This window comes from Capricornis sumatraensis, chromosome 11, assembly GCF_032405125.1.
Source record: "Capricornis sumatraensis isolate serow.1 chromosome 11, serow.2, whole genome shotgun sequence".
Lineage (NCBI taxonomy): Eukaryota > Metazoa > Chordata > Mammalia > Artiodactyla > Bovidae > Capricornis > Capricornis sumatraensis.
The window spans coordinates 46,142,876-46,167,177 of NC_091079.1; the positions used below are offsets into that span (position 1 = coordinate 46,142,876).

General features: G+C 42.3%; 1 protein-coding gene across 1 annotated transcript in view; it reads left to right on the forward strand.

Annotated features, from left to right (window-relative positions):
• CLVS1 (clavesin 1) overlaps positions 1–23,306 on the forward strand; it is a 147,065-nt gene extending 123,759 nt beyond the window's left edge. The window contains exon 5 of the mRNA XM_068983840.1: positions 23,219–23,306. Within this exon, the coding sequence (XP_068839941.1) occupies positions 23,219–23,306 (88 nt within the window). The remainder of the gene's footprint in view (positions 1–23,218) is intronic.
• The last annotated feature ends 996 nt before the right edge of the window (positions 23,307–24,302 follow it).

A 24,302-nucleotide genomic window follows, 5' to 3' on the forward strand; every position in this document is an offset into this window, starting at 1 on the left:
AGGCAAGAGGAGCCTAGCAGGCTACAGACCATGGGGTCACAAAGAGTTGGACATGACTGAGCAACTGAGCACACACAAGGTGTACAATATAATGATGTGACTTACATACAGGATGAAATGATTATCCCATACATTTAGTGAACATCCCTCATTTCATATAAATATAAAATTAAAGAAATAGAAAAAACTTTGGTTCTGTGTAATGAGAACTCTGAAGACATACTCTTTTAACAACTTCCACATATAACATAAGAGCAGTTTTAGTTCTATCAATCATATTGTACATTATATTCCTAGAACTTAACTTATCATTTTGAAAAAATATTTTATTTATTTCTTCAGCTGCGCCAGGTCTTAGTTGTGGCGTGAGAACTCTTGGTTGTGGCCTGTGGGATCTAGTTCCCTGACCAGGGATGGAACTCAGGCCCTCTGCATCTGGAGCATGGAGTCTTAGCCCCCAGAGCACCAGGGAAGTCCCCTTACTTATCTTATAACTGAGAGTTTGCACCTGTTGACCACCTTCACCCAATTTTCCCTCCTCCTACCCACTGCCTCTGGTGACCACAAATCTGATCTTTACCATGAGTTGTCTATTTTGGATGCAGTTTTAATCATAAGCCTGATGGTGGGACAGCCATATGCTATTTTTGTTTTCATTTGTATTTTCCCACCAGACATAGTTAAACACAGTTATGATCTGAGTTTTGTAAAGATCATGGAATTAGCAGAGAAGAGGGACTAAAAGCCATCAGCAGGCTGATATGGAGGCTCAGGTGAGAAGATGAGGCCAGAACTGATGCTGAATCTTCAGAAGGACAGCTAAATTCTGGAGAAGTTTGGGAAAGGAATACTAACACAAGTTCATGCACCTGACACACAGTGAGGCCAAACAAACTGAAACATTGGAGTTTGGAACCGAGAAAGGTTTACTGCAGGGTCCTGCAAGGAGACCAGTGGCTCATGCCTAAAAAGCACTGAGCTCCCCAAAGGGTTTCAGCAAAGCATTTTTAAAAGGCAGGTGGGCATTGAAATATGTATATTACCATATGTAAAGTAGATGACCAGTGCAAGCTTGATGCATGAAGCAGGGCACCCCAAAACGATGCTCTGGTACAACCCAGAGGGAGGGGATGGGGAGGGAGGTGGAGGGGAGTTCAGGATGGGGGACACGTGTACACCTGTGGCTGATTCATGTTGATGTATGGCAAAAACCACCACAATATTGTAAAGTAATTGTCCTCCAATTAAAATAAATAAAATAATTAAAACAAACAGAAAAAGTCAGGTGGGGAGAAGGGTGCTGTAGCAGGGTACTTGGGCAGCTTCTGCACAGTTCTCTGACTGACGGTGAGGTCACAGGGTGGTGTCACAGGGGTTCACATGGTCAGTCCTTAGGTTCCAGGAGGTCTGGGGCTATGTGCTCAGTAGTTAACATCTTCCGTCTGTTGAAGAGGGAAGGGTTTTTCACATCTGCAAAACAACTCAGGAAATGTGCATCAAATACTGTTATCTAGATGCTTCAGAGAAGAGCTAGAGCAGAGGATATAGGGAAGGGCCTCCTGGGAAGGTCCTCTGGGGTCCTACTGGGTTTCAGGAAGAGCGTCTCTGTTGGAAGTCTTCTTTTGGTAAATGGTAAACAATGGGTAACAGTAAAAATTGTCTGAGAGGAGGAGAAGCTGTATATTTCCTGCTCGGTCATGACGATTACACTCAAATGTCTAGAAAATCTCCCTGCTTGGATGGATGAGATTGGAAAATTCATTTACTCCCCAGGTTACTACCTTCACTGGGAAGTGGTGGTCATGGTGGCTGAGAGGTTGTTGATTTTGTGGCCTCTACAGGGAAGGGACTAACCTTAGCACCCATGTCCTGACCGCCCCTCAGTCCAGACTACAACACAGTGACAATTGTAGTGACAACTCACACTTTGACACTGTTCCGAGCCCTTAGCTCATTAAACTTTTTAAGTCCTTACCACAACTGTAAGAAAAAGATACTGTCTTTATTCTCATTTTTACAAATGGGGAAACTGAGACATAGAGTGGTTAAGAATGCCCAAGATCACGCTGTGAGTAAATGGCCAAGCTGGGATTCAGACCTGGGCATGCTGGTTCCCTGTTCTGGGTTTGTGCCCTCTCTAAGATAGGACACACTCCCTGCTTTTCCTTAATACATTCTGTCCTCAACTCTTGTGCTAGGCTTCTCTCTCCAGTCTTTGCATGGACAGGAATCTCATGTGGCCTGTCTCTACCCAATCTACCCTCAGACCATCACACCCTCAGTTCAGTTCAGTTCAGTTGCTCAGTCGTGTCCGACTCTCTGCGACCCCATGAATCGCAGCACGCCAGGCCTTCTTGTCCATCACCAACTCCCAGAGTTCACTCAGATTCACATCCATCGAGTCAGTGATGGACTGTCTCATCCAGCCATCTCATTCTCTGTTGTCCCCTGCTCCTCCTGCCCCCAATCCCTCCCAGCATCAGAATCTTTTCCAATGAGTCAACTCTTCCCATGAGGTGGCCAAAGTACTGGAGTTTCAGCTTTAGCATCATTCCTTCCAAAGAAATCCCAGGGCTGATCTCCTTCAGAATGGACTGGATGGATCTCCTTGCAGTCCAAGGGACTCTCAAGAGTCTTCTCCAACACCACAGTTCAAAAGCATCAACTCTTCAGCACTCAGCTTTCTTCACAGTCCAACTCTCACATCCATACATGACCACAGGAAAAACCATAGCCTTGACTAGACATACGTTTGTTGGCAAAGTAATGTCTCTGCTTTTCAATATGCTATCTAGATTGGTCATAACTTTTCTTCCAAGGAGTAAGCGTCTTTTAATTTCCTGGCTGCAGTCACCATCTGCAGTGATTTTGGAGCCCCCCCAAAAAAGTCTGACACTGTTTCCACTGTTTCTCCATCTATTTCCCATGAAGTGATGGGAACAGATGCCATGATCTTAGTTTTCTGAATGTTGAGCTTTAAGCCAACATTTTCACTCTCCACTTTCACTTTCATCAAGAGGCTTTTGAGTTTCTCTTCACTTTCTGCCATAAGGGTGGTGTCATCTGCATATCTGAGGTTATTGATATTTCTCCCGGCAATCTTGATTCCAGCTTGTGCTTCTTCCAGCCGAGCATTTCTCATGATGTACTCTGCATAGAAGTTTAATAAGCAGGGTGACAATATACAGCCTTGGCGTATTCCTTTTCCTATTTGGTACCAGTCTGTTGTTCCATGTCCAGTTCTAACTGTTGCTTCCTGACCTGCATACAGATTTCTCAAGAGGCAGGTCAGGTGGTCTGGTATTCACATCTCTTTCAGAATTTTCCACAGTTGATTGTGATCCACACAGTCAAAGGCTTTGGCATAGTCAATAAAGCAGAAATAGATGTTTTTCTGAAACTTTCTTGCTTTTTCCATGATCCAGCAGATGTTGGCAATTTGATCTCTGGTTCCTCTGCCTTTTCTAAAACCAGCTTGAACATCAGGGAGTTCACGGTTCACGTATTGCTGAAACCTGGCTTGGAGAATTTTGAGCATTACTTTACTAGTGTGTGAGATAAGTGCAATTGTGTGGTAATTTGAGCATTTTTTGGCATTGCCTTTCTTTGGGATTGGAATGAAAACTGACTTTTCCAGTCTTGTGGCCACTGCTGAGTTTTCCAAGTTTGCTGGCATATTGAGTGCAGCACTTTCACAGCATCATCTTTCAGGATTTGAAATAGCTCAACTGAAATTCCATCACCTCCACTAGCTTTGTTCGTGGTGATGCTTTCTAAGGCCCACTTGACTTCACATTCCAGGATGTCTGGCTCTAGGTGAGTGATCACACCATCGTGATTATCTTGGTCTTGAAGATCTTTTTGTACAGTTCTTCTGTCCTAGATCGGTCTAAAGTTCCACAGTGAAGGGGCATGAAGTAGGAGTTTGCCACTCTTTCCCCAGATGATCTGAGTTACATCTCTTGGGTGACCAGACATGTCCTGGCTCCAAGTCCCATTTCTGAGTTAATGTTGAGAGTCAGAGGGGATGACACCTTTCACTATTAGCCAGTGAATTCTGGAGGGTAAAGACTTTGTCTAACTAACTCTTAATTTATCTCACTGCCTCCCCAAGAGTCCAACTCAACATCCAGCACACAGTAGACACACAGCAGTCATGCTCTACATGCACACTGCACTTTGTTGTTCAGTTGCTAAGTCATGTCTGACTATGTGACTCCATGGACTGCAACATGCCAGGCTCCTCTGTCCTCCGCTATCTCCTAGAGTTTGCTCAAATTCATGTCCATTAAGTCCATGATGCTATCCAACCATCTCATCCTCTCTCACCCTCTTCTCCTTTTGCCTTTTATCTTCCCCAGCATCAGGGTTTTTTCCAGTGGGTCAGCTCTTCACATCAGGTGGCCAAAGTATTGCTCACTGTATATAGATGAATTAATGTTGAGTAAAATTTACCATCTCCCAAACCCATTCTTCATGCATTTGCCCAGTCACTTTAACAAATTGTCAGCTCCCAGATGGAAAGAGCTAATTCTCCTGCTTTACCAAGACTGTCCTGGATCTTGCCTCCTGGGATCTTCTAGGGGAGACAAGATGTGCCCACAGATAACTATATTTCATGCAGAGAGGTGCAGTGAAGGAGGGGGAAGAACCTGCTGCAATGCCCTGAGGAAGCCATCATTCATTTCAATCAGGAGGACTTGGGGGAAGTCTTTGGGGAGATAGGCAGAGCTGACCCAGGTTTTGGAGAATAGTAAAATACCAGGCTCCTCCATCCTTGGAATTCTCCAGGCAAGCATACTAGAGTGGGTTGCCATGCCTTCCTCCCGGGGATCTTCCCGATCCAGGGATTAAACCCGGGTCTTCCGCATAGCGGGAAGATTCTTTACCATTTGAGCCACCAAGGAAGCCCGAATATATCAGAGTTAAGGTTGAAGACCATGCCAGAGAAGCTGGCAATTTCACACACATCTCATCACCCCTGCAGTCCTGCTGTCCTTGGTGGTGGCACCTTGAGCCTTTGCTTGGGGATTTCAGGCAGCAGCAGGATGGCAGTGAGGAGCCTGGTGCTAGTGATGCCAGGAAGAGGGACCGCTCCTGCGGTCAGACTGTGCCTGCTGTCAGGTGCCTCGTGGACAGAGGTCTGTGATGACTTAGAAGATTACAGGGACAGAACAGGCAGCATCCAGAGCATCTTTTGACCCCTAAGGACCAAGTGTTTGCATATGTATGCTCAGTCTCTCAGTCATGTTCAACTCTTTTATAACTGTATGGACTGTAGCCCACCAGGCTCCTCTGTCCATGGGATTTTTTCAGGCAAGAATACTGGAGTGGGTTGCCATTCCCTGCTCAAGGGGATTGAACCCGAGTCTCCTGTGTCTCCTGCACTGGCAGGCAGATTCTCTGCCACTGAGCCACCTGGGAAGCCCAGAGGAGACAGGAAAATTGGAAACAATTGGAGGAGACTTTACAGGTTCTCTCTTCTAGTCCCCCACTCCATATGGTGGTCTATCCTCTAGCACAGGCTGTCAGGCAGCACCAAGTTGCACTGTCCAGAGATGGCCAGGCAGCTTGTGGGGCAGCATGTGCCTGCTCCAGGGCTTAAGGAAATGTCTCTATATTCTGATGATCCAATGACCTGGGTCTGACCTCAGGAACAGCGCTTTCACTTCCAGTGGGTAGACGTCATCCTAACCCTGCCATAGTTTCCAACAGTCTTCTGGCCCCTTGGGAACCCAATGGGCTTTTGTGAGTGTCCTTGGGGCCTGATCACTTTTCATTATGTGCTTTAGGAGCACAAATGGCCACTGAGTTCCAATCGTCTGGGAACAATGCATTCTGGCACATGTGTAAACTTCAAGCTTGTATGAGGTTCTCAATGAATAAGTGGTCCTAACAGCTCTTCTTCCCCAGATAATTTTGGCTCAACTCTTAAGCAGAAAAAACTTTAAAAAAGTTATTAGTTTAAATGAAATTTTCTCTACATGAATTATTTCTAGAACAATCTGTTCTTTGATACAATAATGACTTTGTGGGCTGAGTTTTTACTTCTTGTTTTTCATGTTATTTTTTTATAGTCTGTTTCCTTGTTCTCAGGTCATTGGCTGTCACTTTCTGTTCTTGGGATGGTGTGGCTCTGAAGCACCTAATTTCCTCCTAATTTATTAATTGCTGGAATATGTTTTAAATCCAGAAAGTAGGTAGCCAAACTTTTTTTAGCCAAACTTTTAAATTCTGTCCAACAAATAAGAGTAAATAGGCTTTGTATTTGGAGAAAGAAATAGCAACCCACTCCAGTATGCTTCTCTGGGAAATCCCACAGACAGAGAAGCCTGGGGGGCTGCAGTCCATGGGGTCGCAAAGAATCAGACACAACAGTGACTAAGCCCTGAGTAGGCTTTGTATTAAGCTCTGTGAATACCTAAGTCGTAAGTCGTATCTGACTCTTTGTGACCCCATGGACTGCAGCATGCCAGGTATCCTCCTGTCCTTTACCATTTCCTGGAGTTTGCTCAAACTTATGTCCATTGAGTTGGTGATGACATCCAACCATCTCATTCTCTGTAGCTCCCTCCTGCCCTCAGTCTTTCCTGGCCTCAGACATCTTTTCCAGTGAATCGACTCTTCACATCAGGTAGCCAAAGTATTGGAGCTTCAGCTTCAGCATCAGTTCTTCCAATGAATACTCAGGGTTGATTTGTGAATATGACAAAACTCCAGCCACATTGCTTTAAACAATAAGGAAAATGTGTCATTTCACATAATAAAATAACAAAGTAACGTGGCTGCAGGAATGATTATTCCAGTGGCTCAGTGGTTGCCCCCGGAAGCCAGGATCTGACCCCTGCCTCCAGCACAAGGGAAGAATTCTCAGGCAGGAATCCACCCTGATTAACACAGGGTGAATCCAAACCAAAGGAGGTTTTTCTGCCTGGGAAAGAAGATGGGATGGCTTGGACTGGAAACCAGCAACTCTGCTTCAGGTTTGGGAAGGCAGGTCTGGAATTTCTGCTTCATGAAGCAAGTGCATGGTCTTTAAAACAGTTCGTTGATTTTGTGACGTCTTTCTCAGTTGTTGGGATTGGAGTTACTTTCTTATTCTAGCCTATATCTCTAGTAAAGTAATTAAAATGGCTATGTTTTTGGTTAGTTGCTAAGTTGTGTCCCCGCTCTTTTGTGACCCCATGGACTGTGTAGCCCACCAAACTCCTCTGTCCATGGAATTTCCCAGGCAAGAATACTGGAGTGAGTTGTCAGTTCCACCTACAGGGGATCTTCCTGACCCAAGAATTAAACCCCATATCTCCTGCTTTGACAGGTGGATTCTTTACCACTGAGTCACCAGGGAAGCCCCATAGGGCTATAGATATCATTAAAAAAGCTCTCCCATACAGACATACAGAGAAACACATTGTCTTGTGCAAAGAACCTCAGTGCAAAAAGTGACAATATTGTACCACCCATGTAGAAGAGCCCATACATAATATTTTGGTTATTGATTCTACGCTGACTTTCTGACTTGGCATGACATGGCAATAATTCTGCTGCCTTCGGTGTATACTTACATGTAAAAATGTTTGTTCCCAGGATTTTTTCTTTTTTTTTTTCTAGATATAGATAGCACCATTCATAGGGTTTCCTGGGTAGCTCAGTGGTAAAGAATCTGCCTTCCAATGCAAGAGATGCAAGAGGCACGAGTTCAATCCCTGGGTCAGGAAGATCCCTTGTAGGAGGAGATGGCAACCCACTCCATTGTTCTTGCCCAGAAAATCCTATGGACAGAGAAGCCTGGCAAGCTACAGTCCATGGGGTCGCAAAGAGTCAGGAATGACTGAACAACTGAGCACCATTCATAGTGTCACAACTGTCCATTTTTGTCATTTCCAGTAATTTGGGGGTTTTTGCTGAAGCCTGAACATAGATAAAGTTTGGGTGAATATATGCAATAACTCCTGCTTTTATTTATTAAACATTTGAAACTTAAGAGAGAATTATTTGCAGAGAAAGAGGCCTTAAAGACCCAAGCTGCACCTCCGGCACTCAGGCAGTAAAGAGTGGCCCCAACTTTCCAGGAAATGATCCACCTCATCTATCCCATATATTGGGCACTTGGAGGGACCCAAGTGCTTTGGAGTCTTGTCCAAATACACAGTGGAAGGATTGCTTTTGATTCCTTTGACCAGATGCCTCCATCTATATGTTCCCTAAACTTTCCTAGTTCCCATGTGAAAGAAGTGGGACAATATCAAAAGACATTGTGAGCCAGCCACTTTTATTGGAGGGAGTGGAGGAAGCTGAGGGAATGCCTGGATGGAGTTCAGATTTCTGAGCCAGAAGGAAATTTTTGGCCATGTTGTTCCCCTTTGGGTCCTGCCTGGGTGGTAAGAAGAAGAAAGTCAGTTTAACTGTTTTCAGCTGTCAGCAGAATTGCCTGTGACCTTAGTGATCTTTCAGCATGTCGTCCTCGTTTTATGGAGTGAATTATGCGTTTGCTGGATAACTACTCATTTCCGGCAGAAGTAATATATCATTATGAAATACAATCTGCAGGAAAAGAATGAGGGGTGTCAGTGTGGGAACAGGAGGGCCCTTGTCTTCTAAGCAGTTGGGGCAAAAAAAGAAAGGCTCATTTTACTGTGTGGCCCCGGGAACAGATGTTCCATGTGGAGGTCCCATTCAGTAAAATGACATGAGGCATCATTTCTTCATGAATGCTTCAGTCCCTGCTGCCTTCTAAGTTGTGTTATGACTGATTTATCGCTCAAACACTTCTCACTTTTCTTGTGTCCCTCTATGTCAAGCAGCTAATGCCTGAGATGTCATCACTTCTAGAAGCAGAGACCTTGTGGGTACTTCATGCAAGCCCAGTGTTTTATGTCAGTTATTGGATACTGAAGGGTTGCATGGATGCTGACAGGAATTTGTTAACATTTTCTAAAGATTAAGATAAATAGCTGCCTATTCTCTTCAATACTCGTGCATCCGACTGAAACAAATTCCCTGCTTTTATACAGCTTTCTTTATTGTGGCAGAAATGAGGGGAATGAGCGGGGGGGCATCTCCTTACACAAACATCCTATAAACCCATGTAACATTAAAAGCGAAAGTCGCCCAGTCGTGTCCAACTCTTTGTGACCCCCTGAACTATAACCCACCAGGCTCCTCTGTCCATGGAATTCTCCAGGCCAGAATACTGGAGTGGGTAGCTGTTCCCCTTCACCAAAGTAATATTAGAATGAAGGAAAAAATCTACAATGATTTCAGCCCATAAGAACATGATCAAGGACAGATAAAATGTGTGTGGGGGTGGGAGGTGGGCACATGTTCTCCTCTGTTTTAAAGAGCGGCATGACAAATTATGAGATTAAGAATTCTAAGCGCCTGGAAAAGCCAAGAAGTAGGGTTGAGTTAGAAGCAAATGAACAGATGTGGGTGTGACTGGTTGTAATTTCAAGTGCTAAGTGTTTGGTAACTCACAGTGTCTGTTCCGAAAGAGACTCTTGTTTGCTGAAGCCCCATGGTTAGGTGCGGTTACTTGCCAAGGAAGATGTAGTCTCGGCAAGAAAAGCAAAGAAGGTTTATTTCTTGTGAACACATTGCTGTTGGTAAGCAAACATTTTGTCTGATTCAGATAAAGCTGATGGCTTGTGTACCCAATGTCTCACCAGAAGTGGGGCTCTCATATAAGCTTTAGTGATTGTATGGATGAAAACAAATATTTGACGTTATACATGATGAAAGTCTCATTGAAGTATCATTCATAAAAACTGTGCTGCTCACATAGAGAATTTCAGTGCCTTTAAGCAAACTTTGCTATAGATCTTATGTGAGCTTAAAGTATCCAGACTATAGTGTTTGAGCTTTCATGTCAAGGCCATACACGAGCATTGTCGAGTTTTCAGCATCTCATGGGAAATGCCTTCACATCTCCACTTCTTCCCACATGCCAGACAGGATACAGATGTTCCCGGACTTATTCTGAAAGTTCTTGAAAAATTGAGCCTTTCAGGTTTTGAGAATTGAAGGAAAAATAGATATTTTTTAAATGGAGAATTTTAAAAAACAGATTAAAATGAATAAAAATAGATTATTATGTTATAGATAAAGTTATCGGAGCACATGTGGGCATGCTTAGCCACTAAGTTGTGACCGACTCTTTGTGTCCCATGGACTGTGGCCTGCCAGGTTCCTCTGTCCATGGGATTTTATAGGCAAGAATACTGGAGTGGGTAGCCATTTCCTTCTCCGGGAAGATCCTGGCCCAGGGATCGACCCTGGGTCTCCTGCATTGCAGGTGGATTCTTTAACACTGCGATACCAGGGAAGCCACCAGGGAAGCCCAATACACTGAGGTTAAGTGATTTAGCCCAGATGGCAGGGCTGGTAGGCAGCACAACATTGGGAACTCAGTCCTCTTCATTGAAGTCCAATGCTCTGTCTCCTTTACAACTGTTCTCACACTTGTGTGCATTCACTCATTCATTCGTTCCTTCATTCCACAGGGACTTTTGGGGCACTTTTTTGGGGGTATTTGCCTTTTCTCAAAGTCTTGCAGCTGTCTTAGACGTCTGCTCCCATTCCTACCAGCCCCGATTGTATACTGTCTCTAAGACAAGATTGAAAAGCAACTTCCTCCGTCACGCTTTGATGTACTGTGGGGGGAAGCTACAGCTACTAAGGAAGAAAATTGATGTCAGGCTAATACAGTATTATCAAAGGAGATGCATTAATGTCCTGTCATTTAGACCCATTTAAGTCATCTGACTCAAAAATAGACTTACAGAAGGTAGTTTTTATTGAGAACACTAGCCATCCTTTTCAAACTCAGATAGAATGAGTCACCCTCATTGTCTCAGCTGGTGGAAGCTTCTGGCATTTTCTCTACCTGCTTCAGAGCATCACATTCCAGTCTTAGCAGAGGGACTTCACAGAGGCTGTACACCATCCATTTCACAGGGAGGAGAATAATTAGGAAAAATTGGGGATGCTCTGAAAGTGACTAGCAGCTCTTTGTGCCACTCTAATTCTAATGAAAGATGAGACCATTCAAAGCAGGTGGTGCAAGCACCTGCAGCCTTTTGCGGTGTTGCTATTTTTAGATACGATTGGTAGTAGAAAAAATTGTCCAGAAGCATCTGCATGTTAAAACTGTATTATTTGAAAGATCATCTGACTGTCTCAGGACACCTGAATCCACCTTGAGGTTCTTCAGTTCAGTTCAGTCACTCAGGTGTGTCCGACTCTTGCACTGCAAGAGTCGCCATGCACTGCAGCATGCCAGGCTTTCCTGTCCATTACCAACTCCCAGAGCTTACTCAAACTCATGTCCATCGAGTTGGTGATGCCACCCAACCATCTCATCTTCTGTCGTCCCCTTCTCCTCCCGCCTTGAAGTGCATGCCATTCTTCAGAACTTTGTAAACCTATACGCACAGTGAACATGGGCTGATGGCAAGAACTGTTATCTGGTTCACCTACAGACTGGGCCCTACGATGTCTGCAGACTTCACTCTGATGCCCAGGGTTCTACCAAGGAGTTTGGGTACAACACACGCTAACTATCTAGCTATGACTTGGAGCCCTCTCATCCCTCAGGTGCATTAAAGTGACTCTGCTTAAAAGAGTGCTTTGGTAAATCACTTGCTAAACTTAAGAATATTTTTATAACTAAATAATCTGATTCTCTATATCTATTTTCTAAGTTGGCAGTCTTTTCTTTGGTTTCTTCAAGTGGTCAGACAAGGGCTGCCTCTCTTATCAGAAAGGCCAAGTGTCAGCTGTTCATATTCAGAAGATCGTATTCAGGGAAATGTTGGTAAAATGATAAACAACATGTATGGACCTAGAGATTGAACTAAGGGAAGTAAATCAGACAGAGAGAGATAAAATAATATGATATCACTTATACATGGAATCTAAAATATGATAAAAATCAATTTATTTTCAAAACAGAAACAGACTCACAGACATAGAAAACAAATTTTTGGTTACCAAAGGGGAAATAACAGGAGCTTAGGATAAATTAGAATCCTGGGATTATCATATACACACTATCCGATTTAAAATAACCAAGGACCTACTATATAGCACAAGGGAATATGTTCAATACTTTTTAATAACCTATAAGGAGAAAGAATATAAAAAAGAATATATATATACTGAGAGCTTCCCTGGTGGCTCAGCAGTAAAGAATTCATCTTACAATGCAGGAAACCCAGGTTTGATCCCTGGATTGGGAAGATCCCCTGGAGAAGGAAATGGCAACCCACTCCAATATTCTTGCCTGGGTAATACCATGGATAGAGGAGCCTGGCAGGCTACAGTCCATAGGTCACAAGAGTCAGACGCAACTTAGCGAATAATCAACAACAACAGCATATATACTGAATCACTGTGCCCCACATTTAAAGCTGACTCAACATCATGAATCAACTATACTTCCAAAAATACCAGTTATCACTTCAGAAAATTATTGGGAGATTTAAACAAAGATAATGCGGGCTAATGAATTAGCACAGAAGCTGGCATGAAATCAGTACTCAATAAATGGTGTGTCTTTTATTGTTGGCCGTGATGATGAAATGATGACAATAAATATAATGACCAGCCTTGGGGTTGGGTAACTCTCTCATAGGCGACAATTCTAAAAATATCCAATCAAAGTGCGTGTTGAAATCTTCTTTTCCAAAACATCCTGAAACTGATTTCAGATGTGACAAGCAAGATTTGCTGAGGGCCAGCTGGAATTTTTCCGCACACTGGGACACCCTTGGTTGCTCAAGATGAGATGGGAGCTACTCTCTGCAGCAGGAAGCTGTGGCCTGAGGACAATCATATTAGCAATTAGTTACTTTAAATAAACTAGAATTCTTCATGATGACTCAGGTGAGTTCAGTTTAGTTGCTCGGTCATGTCCCACCCTTTATGATCCCAGGGACTGCAGCACACCAGGCCTCCCTGTCCATCACCAACTCCTGGAGCTTACTCAAACTCATGTCCATTGAGTTGGTGATGCCATCCAACCATCTCATCCTCTGTCATCCCCTTCTTCTCCCACCTTCCATCTTTCCCAGCATCAGGGTCTTTTCAAATGAGCCAGCTCTTCGCATGAGGTGGCCAAAGTATTGGAGTTTCAGCTTCAGCATCAGTCCTTCCAATGAATAGTCAGGACTGATTTCCTTTCGGAAATCACCTTGAAGTCCAAGGGACTCTCAAGAGTCTTCTCCAACACCACAGTTCAAGAGCATCAACTCTTCGGTGCTTCGGCACTCAGCTTTCTCTATCAGAGAAGGCAATGGCATCCCACTCCAGTACTCTTGCCTGGAAAATCCCATGGATGGAGGAGCCTGGTAGACTGTAGTCCATGGGGTTGCGAAGAGTCGGACACGACTAAGCTACTTCACTTTCACTTTTCACTTTCATGCATTGGAGAAGGAGATGGCAACCCACTCCAGTGTTCTTGCCTGGAGAATCTCAGGGACAGGGGAGCCTGGTTGGCTGCCGTCTATGGGGTTGCACAGAGTCGGACACGACTGAAGTGACGCAGCAGCAGCAGCTTTCTTTATAGTCCATCTCACATCCACACATGAATACTGGAAAAACCATAGTTTTGACTAGACAGATCTTTGTTGGCAAAGTAATGTCTCTGCTTTTTAATAAGCTGTGTAGGTTGGTCATAACTTTTCTTCCAAGGAGTAAGCATCTTTTAATTTCATGGCTGCAATCACCATCTGCCGTGATTTTGGAGCCCCCAAAAATAAAGTCTGTCACTGTTTCCACTGTTTCCCCATCTATTTGCCATGAAGTGATGGGACCAGATGCATGATCTTAGTTTTCTGAATGTTGAGTTTTAAGCCAACTTTTTCACTCTCCTCTTTCACTTTTATCAAGAGGCTCTTTAGTTCTTTGAAAATAGTTATCAAGTAGCACCTGGCAGCTTTGAATTCAGTATTTATAAACTTGTGGAAATAAAAATATCTTTTAAAATATCTATTTATTTATTTCGCTGCATTGGGTCTTAGTTGTAGCACCTGTGTGATCTTTCGTTGTGACACATGGACCCTCTAAGTAGTGGCACTTGAATGTAGCTGCCCTGTGACATGTGTGATCGTAGTTCCCCAACCAGGGATTGAACCCGAGTTCCCTGCATTGTAAGGTGGATTCTTAACTACTGAACCATGAGGGAGGTCCCTAAAAAATTTTTTTAAAGGTAAATCTTTTGGACTCATGAAATCTAAATGTTTTGGGCTCATACAAATTTTCAAAGAGGCTTTTCAGGTCTGGTCAAAATTTGTTATGTGCTGTATTGTTGTGCATTTCTAGAAGGAAGTAAAAACAAATGCTGAGATAGAGAGGTACTTAGACTATTCAAGCAAATTAGCTTAAAGTCAGAATTGTGGAACTTTGAAAAATGAAGTCTAATTATTTTCAAGAACTAATGTTGATTTATCCCAGTCTGGTAGACTTCATAACTCTTGGGGCTAAAATCAGCACTTTGTCCAGCAATCATCATTTTACAGTTGAAAAACGTGGGATCATAGAAGCCAAGTGAGATGTTCCATAGAGTCCCACAGCAAGTCAGTGACATGGTGACGATTCTCTTCCATCGGCTCATTTCTCCAAGGATCCTTATAATAAACAACAAAAACCATCTGTAATTGTAACACGAAGTTAGTAATAATTTTGCTGTGTGTTCAGAAAGAACTTATTTCTTTCTTTTCAAGTAGTTTAAATTTCTTCCTGAAGTCTTTGATACTATTTATCCATTTAGAGATAAAATAATGGCATATATTCACCCTCATCTAAATAATAAATTAACGGAATCTAAACTAATGAAGTTTCTTTCTAGTTAGCATTCAAGCAACAATAGTGTTACTCAGAAAACAGCTCTCATGTCACCTGGGGCTTTGTGTGTATCAGTGGGAGGATTAAATGAGTTAACATGTGAAAAATAACTCAGCACACTGAATATTGGTGGTGACAGATCATAATGTTGCTTTGGTCGTTTGGGATGACTGTGAAATTCTAAATGAGGGTGAGTATATCACTCTGGTTCAGCCACAAGCCTGATGGAGGGAACGAAGCCTTAGACTAGCACTGTCCGATAGAAATAACGTGAGCCACACATAGAATTTTAAGTTATCTTGTAGCCACATTACAAGTAAAGAAAGAAACAAGTGAAATTAATTCCAATAATGTTTTATTTAACCAAAATTGTTGTTGCTTGGTCCTGAAGCTGTGTCTGATTCTTTGCCACACCACCAGGCTCCTCTGTCGATGGGATTTCCCAGGCAAGAATACTGGAGTGGGTAGTCATTTCCTTCTCCAAGGGATCTTCCTGGACCAGGGATTGAACCCATGTCTCCTGCATTGGCAGGTAGATTATTCATCCCTGAGCCACCAAGGAAGCCCAACCCCATGTATACAAAATTATGATTTCAATATAATTTTAAAAGTGTTAGTGAGATATTTTACATTTTTTTTTCATGCTGTCTTCGGAATCCCATGCATACAGTGTGTTTACAGTCTATCTCAATATCTCAGCTAAGACCGATCCAGTTTCAATTCCTCAGTGGGCACATGTGCTGAGGGCTCTGTGTTGGATGGTGTTGGTTTAGACCTATTTACATGTGAGGCCAATTTCCATCCTTTCTGAAGGCACATGTGTTTCTCTTGGCTCTTTCTTCCTTGCTCTAAGGTTGGTACTATCATGGTTAAATAGAAATACATTATACACTTGAATTCAAGTTACAATGCATTTAGGCAAAAGCTGAATTGTTGGACTCACTCTAAAAATAGTTCACTTAAAAAGATATAGAATATTTATTTTTCTTCCATTGATTTCTTTATATTTCAGTAAGTTATGGCAAATTGTATTGTCATAGTCAAGGGAGGTTTATTTCTTATTTCTTCACTTCAATAAAGAAAGGCTTTGCTGCTTTACATGAGAAATACTTAGGCTAACTGTTAAAAAATGATTTGTTGATTTATGATTTATTGATCTGGTTCCATGAATTTTAATTGTATCATATTGCCTACAAGTATCATTCTAACATTGAAGAGTTTGGTAGCTCAACAGAATATATGTCTTATGATTATTCTTTAAGACTCCACATTAAGGATATTATTGAAGGCATTATAGCAGAAAGAAAATCCATATTGCTTCACATCATGGAAAACAACTACAAATAGATGCATTGAAATCTACATAAATAATTGTTCAGCAGGTGGAAACTTCTGGGTTACTTCTAAAAGTGATAAGATATAAGATAAAACAATAATGTTAGCTTTCATGTGGAGCAGTCTCATCACTTATTTTGCATTTTTAAAATATTAGTCTTTATCCCTTCTCAAATCTTCGTCCGCATTTAGTCTCAGGTCACATGATACATCAGGACACAGAGTTCTCTCTTGTAAATTTAACAATGAGGCTTTTGGGAACTTGGAGTTGAATTCATGCTTTGTAACTCGAAGTGTAGATGAACTGAATATTCCAGACCTTAATTTTCTTATCTGCAATGAGGAAGAATAGCACTAGGTAAAAACGAAGGTACACATGCATCAGGCTGACACTGGGCTAGACATTTTCAATTTGTGATTCATCTAGTTCTCCTTATCCCCACCTCCCATGTTGTGGGCACTATCATACTTTCATTTTACACATGAGGGGGTCAAATTTGCCCAAGACCACAAAGCCAGTGGTGGAGCCATCATTCAAGTCCGGGCAGGAACTTACAGGAAGAAATAGAGCTTGAGTAGAATTAGAGACATCTTTAAAAATATCTTTTAAAAAGCCTCACTGTTTCTGGTTAGAAGTGCTAACACAGGTGTACTAGAACATTCAGTTCAGCTCAGTTCAGTCGCTCAGTCGTGTCCGACTCTTTGCAATCCCATGAATCACAGCGCGCCAGGCCTCCTTGTCCATAACCGACTCCCAGAGTTCACCCAAACTCACGTGCATCGAGTCAGTGATGGCATCCAGCCATCTCATCCTCTGTCGTCCCCTTCTCCTCCTGCCCCCAACCCCTCCCAGCCTCAGAGTCTTTTCCAATGAGTCATCTCTTCGCATGAGGTGGCCAAAGTATTGGAGTTTCAGCCTCAGCATCAGTCCTTCCAATGAACACCCAGGACTGGTCTCCTTTAGGATGGACTGGTTGATTCTCCCTGCACTCCAAAGGACTCTCAAGAGTCTTCTCCAACACCACAGTTCAAAAGCATCAATTCTTCAGTGCTCAGCTTTCTTCACAGTCCAACTCTCACATCCATACATGACCACTGGAAAAACCGTAGCCTTGACTAGATGGCCCTTTGTTGGCAAAGTAATATCTCTGCTTTTTAATATGCTATCTAGGTTGGTTATAACTTTCCTTCCAAGGAGTAAGCGTCTTTTAATTTCATGGCTGCAATCACCATCTGCAGTGATTTTGGAGCCCCCAAAAATAAAGTCTGACACTGTTTCCACTGTTTCCCAATCTATTTCCCGTGTGAAAGGTAAATGCCTTTGGAAGCAGTAAAAATTAAAAGCATGGTTATAGATATTTGATGACATGCAGTGAGGAAACTTCCAAATTTTGGAGAGGAAAAGGGGAAAGTAGAAAGAAGAAAGGTAGAATGAATGGAGGAGGGTGGGGGCGGAGGATATAATAGCAGGAAAACAAAATGTGGCAACTATCAAGGCAAGAACGAAGCCATTGTTATGAAGGCTGAAATAGCTCCTATAACTCCCCAGCTTGCCCTTGAGGTTAAGCTGGCTTTCAGTGTTGGAAAGAAGACCCATGAGAAAAGACTGAAATGTTTATTTTAGCAGAAGTGTTCATCTTCTTGGGTGAAGGCAAAGCCAACAAGCTGGGAGATTACCACTAACGTGATCTGGGCAAAAAACCACAAGGCAAGTGGTTCCTCCATGGTTAATGCACAGTTCCTGAACTCGCTTTTTATGAGTGGCAGAGATGTTTTTATCAGTGAACAGTTCAACATTCTTCCCAGAGAGTACTGTGACTCAGCTAAATGGACAGAGGGCAAGGTTTAAAATGGGTGTTTCTCTTTGCTTTATTTATGCTAGATTTTGAAAAAGGCAACATATGCTTTCTGTTGTTCCAATGAGTTTCAAATATTTCATGACAGAATGTGTTCCTTATATCAAATGCTCATTTTGTGACCAGGTAAATGGAATTATGTCACACTGAAAGTAAAGACGCTCTGGTCTCCTTCTCAATCAGGGAAAATGCAAACAAGAAAACAAAAACAAAAACAAAAAACTGCGTTTAGTTCCTCATGCTCAATGCCTTAGGGCTGTTCAATTGTTACCCAACACTCAGCCAAGACAGTTTATTGGCTGAGATAAGAAACCTAGCATCCTGAGTCCCCACTGTCAGTACAAATGTTTAAAAAATTCCACATAGATCTGAGAAGGGGAATGTTTTCTGCCATATCAGTAAACAAAGGATATCGTAGTCATCATCAGTGAGCTGGTGAGCCCTGAAGGAACTCAGGAAGGAATGAATACCTGCCATCTTGCAAACATCAGACTGCAGTCACTTCCTATGATGAGTCCTGAGAAAACTCAGGATATGAAAACCCAGGAAACCGCTCAAGATACCTGAAGTGCATATCAAAAGAATGACTTCAGTGAGTCCAGACTCTTGCATCTTCCCACACATAGAAAAGCGCTAAATTCCTTGACTTGAGATACCTGGTTTTCTTTAGTTAACAGTCATCTTTCAACATTCAGACTGCCTGCCCTTTGTTGCAAAAATTCTGTATAACCTGGCTCCGTGCTGACCCCCCACCCCCACCACCTCCTTGAAGCACTTCTCTCAAGGTTACTTGAGATGCTGCCTCCCGGGCTTGAAGTCCTAAAAATTCGCTGCTGAATAAAACATAACTCTTAACTTCTAAGTTGTGAATACTTTTTAAGTCAACAGATCCAAATCTGATGCCAAGTGAAGGGAAGAGGCACCCAAATGAGGCCTATGAGCGATGTCACTGTGTGAATGATAGCTTTTCCTCTCTTCTTTTTCTTTAGAGATGAAAAAGAGATGATGCCTGCTTCCCACTCCAATACCTGAGACCCTGTTCTCAGAGTGTTGATCACAGTGACCCCATACCTATCTATGGGTCTATGCGAGAAACATGTTCACTTGCCCCAAACCAAGGGGTGGACTCAGAGACACAAAGCACAGTGAAAGGGAGACTTTAAAGGACAGTCTTACAAGATTGGGTGTCTGGTGGGCAGGCACACCCGGGACAGTTACAGCAAGCACTTTTATTCCCTGGCAAGCAGACCCCTCCCCAATCCCTCACTGGCTTAGTACTCTGGGGCTACAATCTTCTAGGACGTCACCTAAGTCTCATAGCGTATTCTTGCTTCTCCCTTCCCATCCTAAGTCCATATTTCTCCCTTCCCAAACATCCTGTTAGCTTAGGGCTGGTCCATGGGTAGACTAGCTTGCCAGTAATTTTCCAAGATGAAGCTAGCTAGCTGTTGGTGAAAAACTGTTTGTTAATAATTCTCCACCCAAGGCCAGCTACTTTGTCCTGAAAATGGACCACTTCAAGTTCCATTTCTTATAGTCTATGACTGGGTAATTAAAGCAGTATTTCCACTAAAGAATGAGCATTTCTGAACATGTTCTCACAGTCCCTAGCTATGACATTCACAAACATTTCTTACCATACATGAACAATCTTTAGCCATTTAACTCTTTATTTACTTCATGCTAATTATTTGGTCTAAAGGGCCTGAAAACTCTCCTATCACAGAGCACTTGACCATTCTGTGTCACTTATGCCTTATTTCTTTGCGGTGTTGTTTTTGTTCTTCAGTCACTCAGTTGTGTCTGACTCTTTATTCCATGGCCTGTAGCCTGCCAGGCTTCTCTGTTCATGGAATTTCCCAGGCAAGAATACTTGAGTGGGTTGCTGTTTCCTCCTTCAGGGGATCTTCCTGGTCCAGGAACTGAACCCATGTCTCTGCATCTCCTGCATTTGCAGGTGGCTTCTTTACTGCTGAGCCACCAGGGAAGCCTTTATTACCATGAGTTAGTGGCAATAAGTGATTTTTGTTTGAAAGTTCAATATTTGAGAATTTGTTGATATTTTTTTTCCCAGGGTGGCTTCCAAAACAGGGGAAGGGAAAGTTTAAAAACAAATCCACTACTCATGAAAATCACAGACAATAATTTGGATGGGTAACACATTTCTAGATCCAAAAGGATAGAGATACAGTGGTAATATGAGCCAAATTAAAAAAAGATGAAATATTCAACCATGTACTTTCAAGATGGGAGAGAAATGACTTAACAGCAGCATGTGTAAATATAGCTAAAATTTCCCTTGGCTTTATTGAGTTCCAGAAAGGCTAAGGCAATTTTAGGTGCATTTTCTATGCTTCAAGAGGAGCATACAAAAAAGAAAAAGAAGGAAGCAATAATTTCATTCTTTTTTGAAGTGACATCCTGTGGGCAAGCAGGTGGTGAAGAGATGCAGGAGAGTAGTTAAGTTCTAGAAATCTTGAAGGCTCAAGAGGAATTCAGTTAGTTTTAGTGGGAGCAGAGAGAGGTCTAGAGGGCACTCGACAAATATTTTAAGGGCTGTTATGTGGATTGGATGGATTATACATATTCTGGTGATTCCAGCAGACAAAACCAGGAACAGTATATAAAAGTTGCAAAAAGACAGGTTTTAGTTCATTGTAAGAAAAAGCTTTCTAGCAGAGTTGCTCCTCCAGCAGTATGGAGGGATAGATCTCTTAAGTCAGATATAGTCAACAGGAAACTGCATGGCATCTTACTTAATATTTCCTGTGGGTCATCTAGTGGGTCTCTAAGGTCCTTTCTAATTCTGTGGCTGTGATTCTCTTGCCATGTTGTAAAACAAAGCCAAGTGGCATGAGTGAGAAATACAGCTTAGCATCTCTAAAGTGGACTGGCCATTAACATCCTCCATTTTCACCAGGGCCTGTAGGGCAGTGGTTAGGCAGCTGTCCAAGGTGCTGGATGGAGGTGGCCTGTATGGGCAGTTGTATTCCTGTTTTTCAGTTTTATTTATTTATTTATTTTAATTGGAGGCTAGTTACTTTACAATATTGTGGTGGTTTTTGCCATACATTCACATGAATCAGCCATGGGTGTACATGTGTTTCCCATCCTGACTTCCCTCCCACCTCCCCCCGGACCCCATCCCATCCCTCAGAGAACCTTCGGGGTTTTTGGCTTTTCTGCTTTTTATATAAATCTATTACCTCCACTGCCCACCCCGCTACACTTGTGTGGGAGTGTGTGTGTGCACACGCCACACACACAGCCTTTAACTAAAGCAAAGAGAGAAATATGTAGGCAATGTATAAAACAGCTGAAATATACTACTACCTGGGGCTTCTCTCCCTGTACCAGGAGCAATCAAATCCAGTTCATTTTGAAAGGTTTAGGCTTGGCTCCTAAAGTTGGACTAGACTGACATTTAGAGCAGCTAAACATTGCTGCAGTGTTAGGCAGACCAAGGAATACTGCGATGGTGATAAACCTGTCTTGTTCTCCATTCTCTATTTGTGTTGCTTTTCCTATGTTACTTCTTTTTTTTGTTGTTGTTACCTCAGATTTTTCCCACCCCAGAATGGAAGCAATAATAGCACCACTCTTTAAGGGTATGAAAATGAAGTAACTTCATACATGTAAAGAGGTTACAGCTATACCAGGTACACAGACAACAAACATTCGTGTTATTATATATCGTGCTTGAGGTCCTCAAGACCACCCCCAGATGTGATCATCTGCTTGAGGGACTCACAGAAATGTGGTTATACTCACAATTATGGTTTATTACAGCAAAAGAATACAGATCAAAGTCAGCAAAGGAAAAAGGTGCATTGGGTGGAGTCCAGGTCCTCTGGAGCAGTTGCAAGCTTCCAGTTTTCCTCCCACTGGAGTCACAGACAGATCTTAATTTTCTCAGCAATGACATGTGACAGACAACACAGGCAACGTGTCATCAGCCAGAGAAACTCACCCATGTCTTGGTATACTGGTTTGTCTGTCACACAGGCAAGCAGAGCATGTGTGACTGACCTTAGCTACTTGGTCTTCAGCTCCTCTACCTCCCCCAAAAGGAGGTCAAATTGAAAGGCTGTTTCCCAAAGTTCAGGCATACAAAAATAGACATTTATCATTAATCACATTGTTAAAACAAACCATATATCATGGCCCAAAGCCTCAAGTATACAAAGACACTTTATCAGGCAGGATACTCCAGGCGTTTAAAAGAGTTAGTCAAGGGATAGTCCTGAAGACTCAGAATGTGGCGAGTTTGGGAAACTCAGGTGTACTGAGTTACCCATTTACTGCACTTACATGTAAATCTTGCTTATTTGAATAACCCACTTCAATCATTTTCTTAATGTTTTGAGTGGCTTTTTCTTTTTAGTATATGAACACTGATTGAATGTTTACTGTGTGCATAGCTCTTATAATCTTCTCTCTATAAAGTTGGAAAATAATTTCAATCTGGGTTATAAACACAAGAAATTATTACTCCAGTATAAAAGGACACATCAGAAACTAAAGATCACTGACATTATTGCAATATTGGTAATAATAGAGTGCTCCATAAGTTTTGACTACAATTACATGCCAAATGCTTTACGTATAATATTAGTTTTAGTCCTTCTTAACAACTCTGGGAGGTAGGTAATAGCTACCTGCAGGTAACAGGTAATAGCTCTGTTTTACAGATGAGAAAACCAAGGTCCAGCGTTCTAAGAACTTCCCCAAGACTCCTGTCATTAAGGAGCCAAGGATACATTTACAGCCTGATTCTACATCTTGTGCTATTAACACCATATATGACAGTTTCCTATGACCGTGAGACAAAGGCTCTCAAAAGTATTTTGAAACATTAAAAATCCAACAAAATTTATGACACTTTATACATCTTAAGATCCACAGAATGTTTAGACAAAGGGGCAGAATTGTGGCTAGAACGTGTGTTTGTTTTATCAAACAGAGATCCCTATAAAGGAAATTCCAAGCTGCTTGTTTCCCTAAAAACGTGATGTAGAAGACACAAAAGCAAGGAAAACAGAGATACACAAGGGGGAGAAGTTGTATAGTTGAGCGTCTTGCTTAATCAGGGATCCATGAAGTCTGAAGGCCCTCCAAGATTCCAAAATAGCTAGCACCATGAATTGTCTGTAATCAGATCTTTTTCCTTCCCCTATTATTAGATCTCAGTCTGTGGTAGAAGCTGGGACTCTGAAACATGAGGAGAAGGGAGAGAATGAGAACACCCAGCCACTCCTGGCTCTGGACTGAACCCCGAGCCACCCCGTGCTCCCGACGTCACCAACTCTCAGTGGTATCAGCCACCAGGAAGCGTTCGGCTCGACACAAGGGCCTCCTCTCCTGCCACCCAGTAATGACTGTCACCAGCCATTGGTCTGAGCAGCCAAAGTTGAACAAAGACTTGAGAGATGCATTTTTGTTTTTCAATGAGGGAATTGGAGGATGAAGCAAGGTAGTCATGGAAACAAGACTCCCCCACCCCATATTTATGTATTAAATGAGTTGAAAAGAGAAAAACTAAATTTGAGGCACACACCTCATTAGGACAAAGATTTCTCTGAGGCTTTGAAGAGATGCTCTCCAGTTTTTGCAGTTTAAAATTAAGTGCATTTCCAAGTTGATCCATAAGAATTTAAACTGTGCAGACACAATTTTCAAGTTTAATGTAGTGCAAAGCCCCAAGACAATAGTATCTCCGGTAATCTTCATTCCTACATTGAGTTATTTTCTTTGACCTCATCACCAGCATCCAATCTCAAATTGTTCAGCCTAAGAGCATGCTCTTGTAGGTCTGGCTATTTGCAGAGTTTGTTTGTTTTGATATCCTGCAAAAATGATTTTAATGTCACATCTTTGATGAGGCCACCAGCTGATTATCATGAGCTAATTTGAAACAAAGACACACAAATTGAAATATGACTATTTCATCTTAGCGATGTGGCTTCCCACAAGGAATGTATGTCTCCAGAGGGTAGGGGGTTATGTTGAAACTACATGTCAGTGGTTAATGAATCTTTTCAAGTTGCCTCACTTAGGTCACTACTGCAAGAAAAGTGCTACAAAAGCATTACACACCCACTATGTCCCCCCACCTCCCTCCTGCAATCAGTTAAAGGTGCGAAGGATGGACCTGGCTGTTGTTAAGGGGGTAGGTATCAAACTTGGAGGAAGATCTTTAAGGATGGCTAAATATACAAGAACTGAAAATAAGAGAAGACGTGGAATGCAGGATGAAATGCCAAAGAT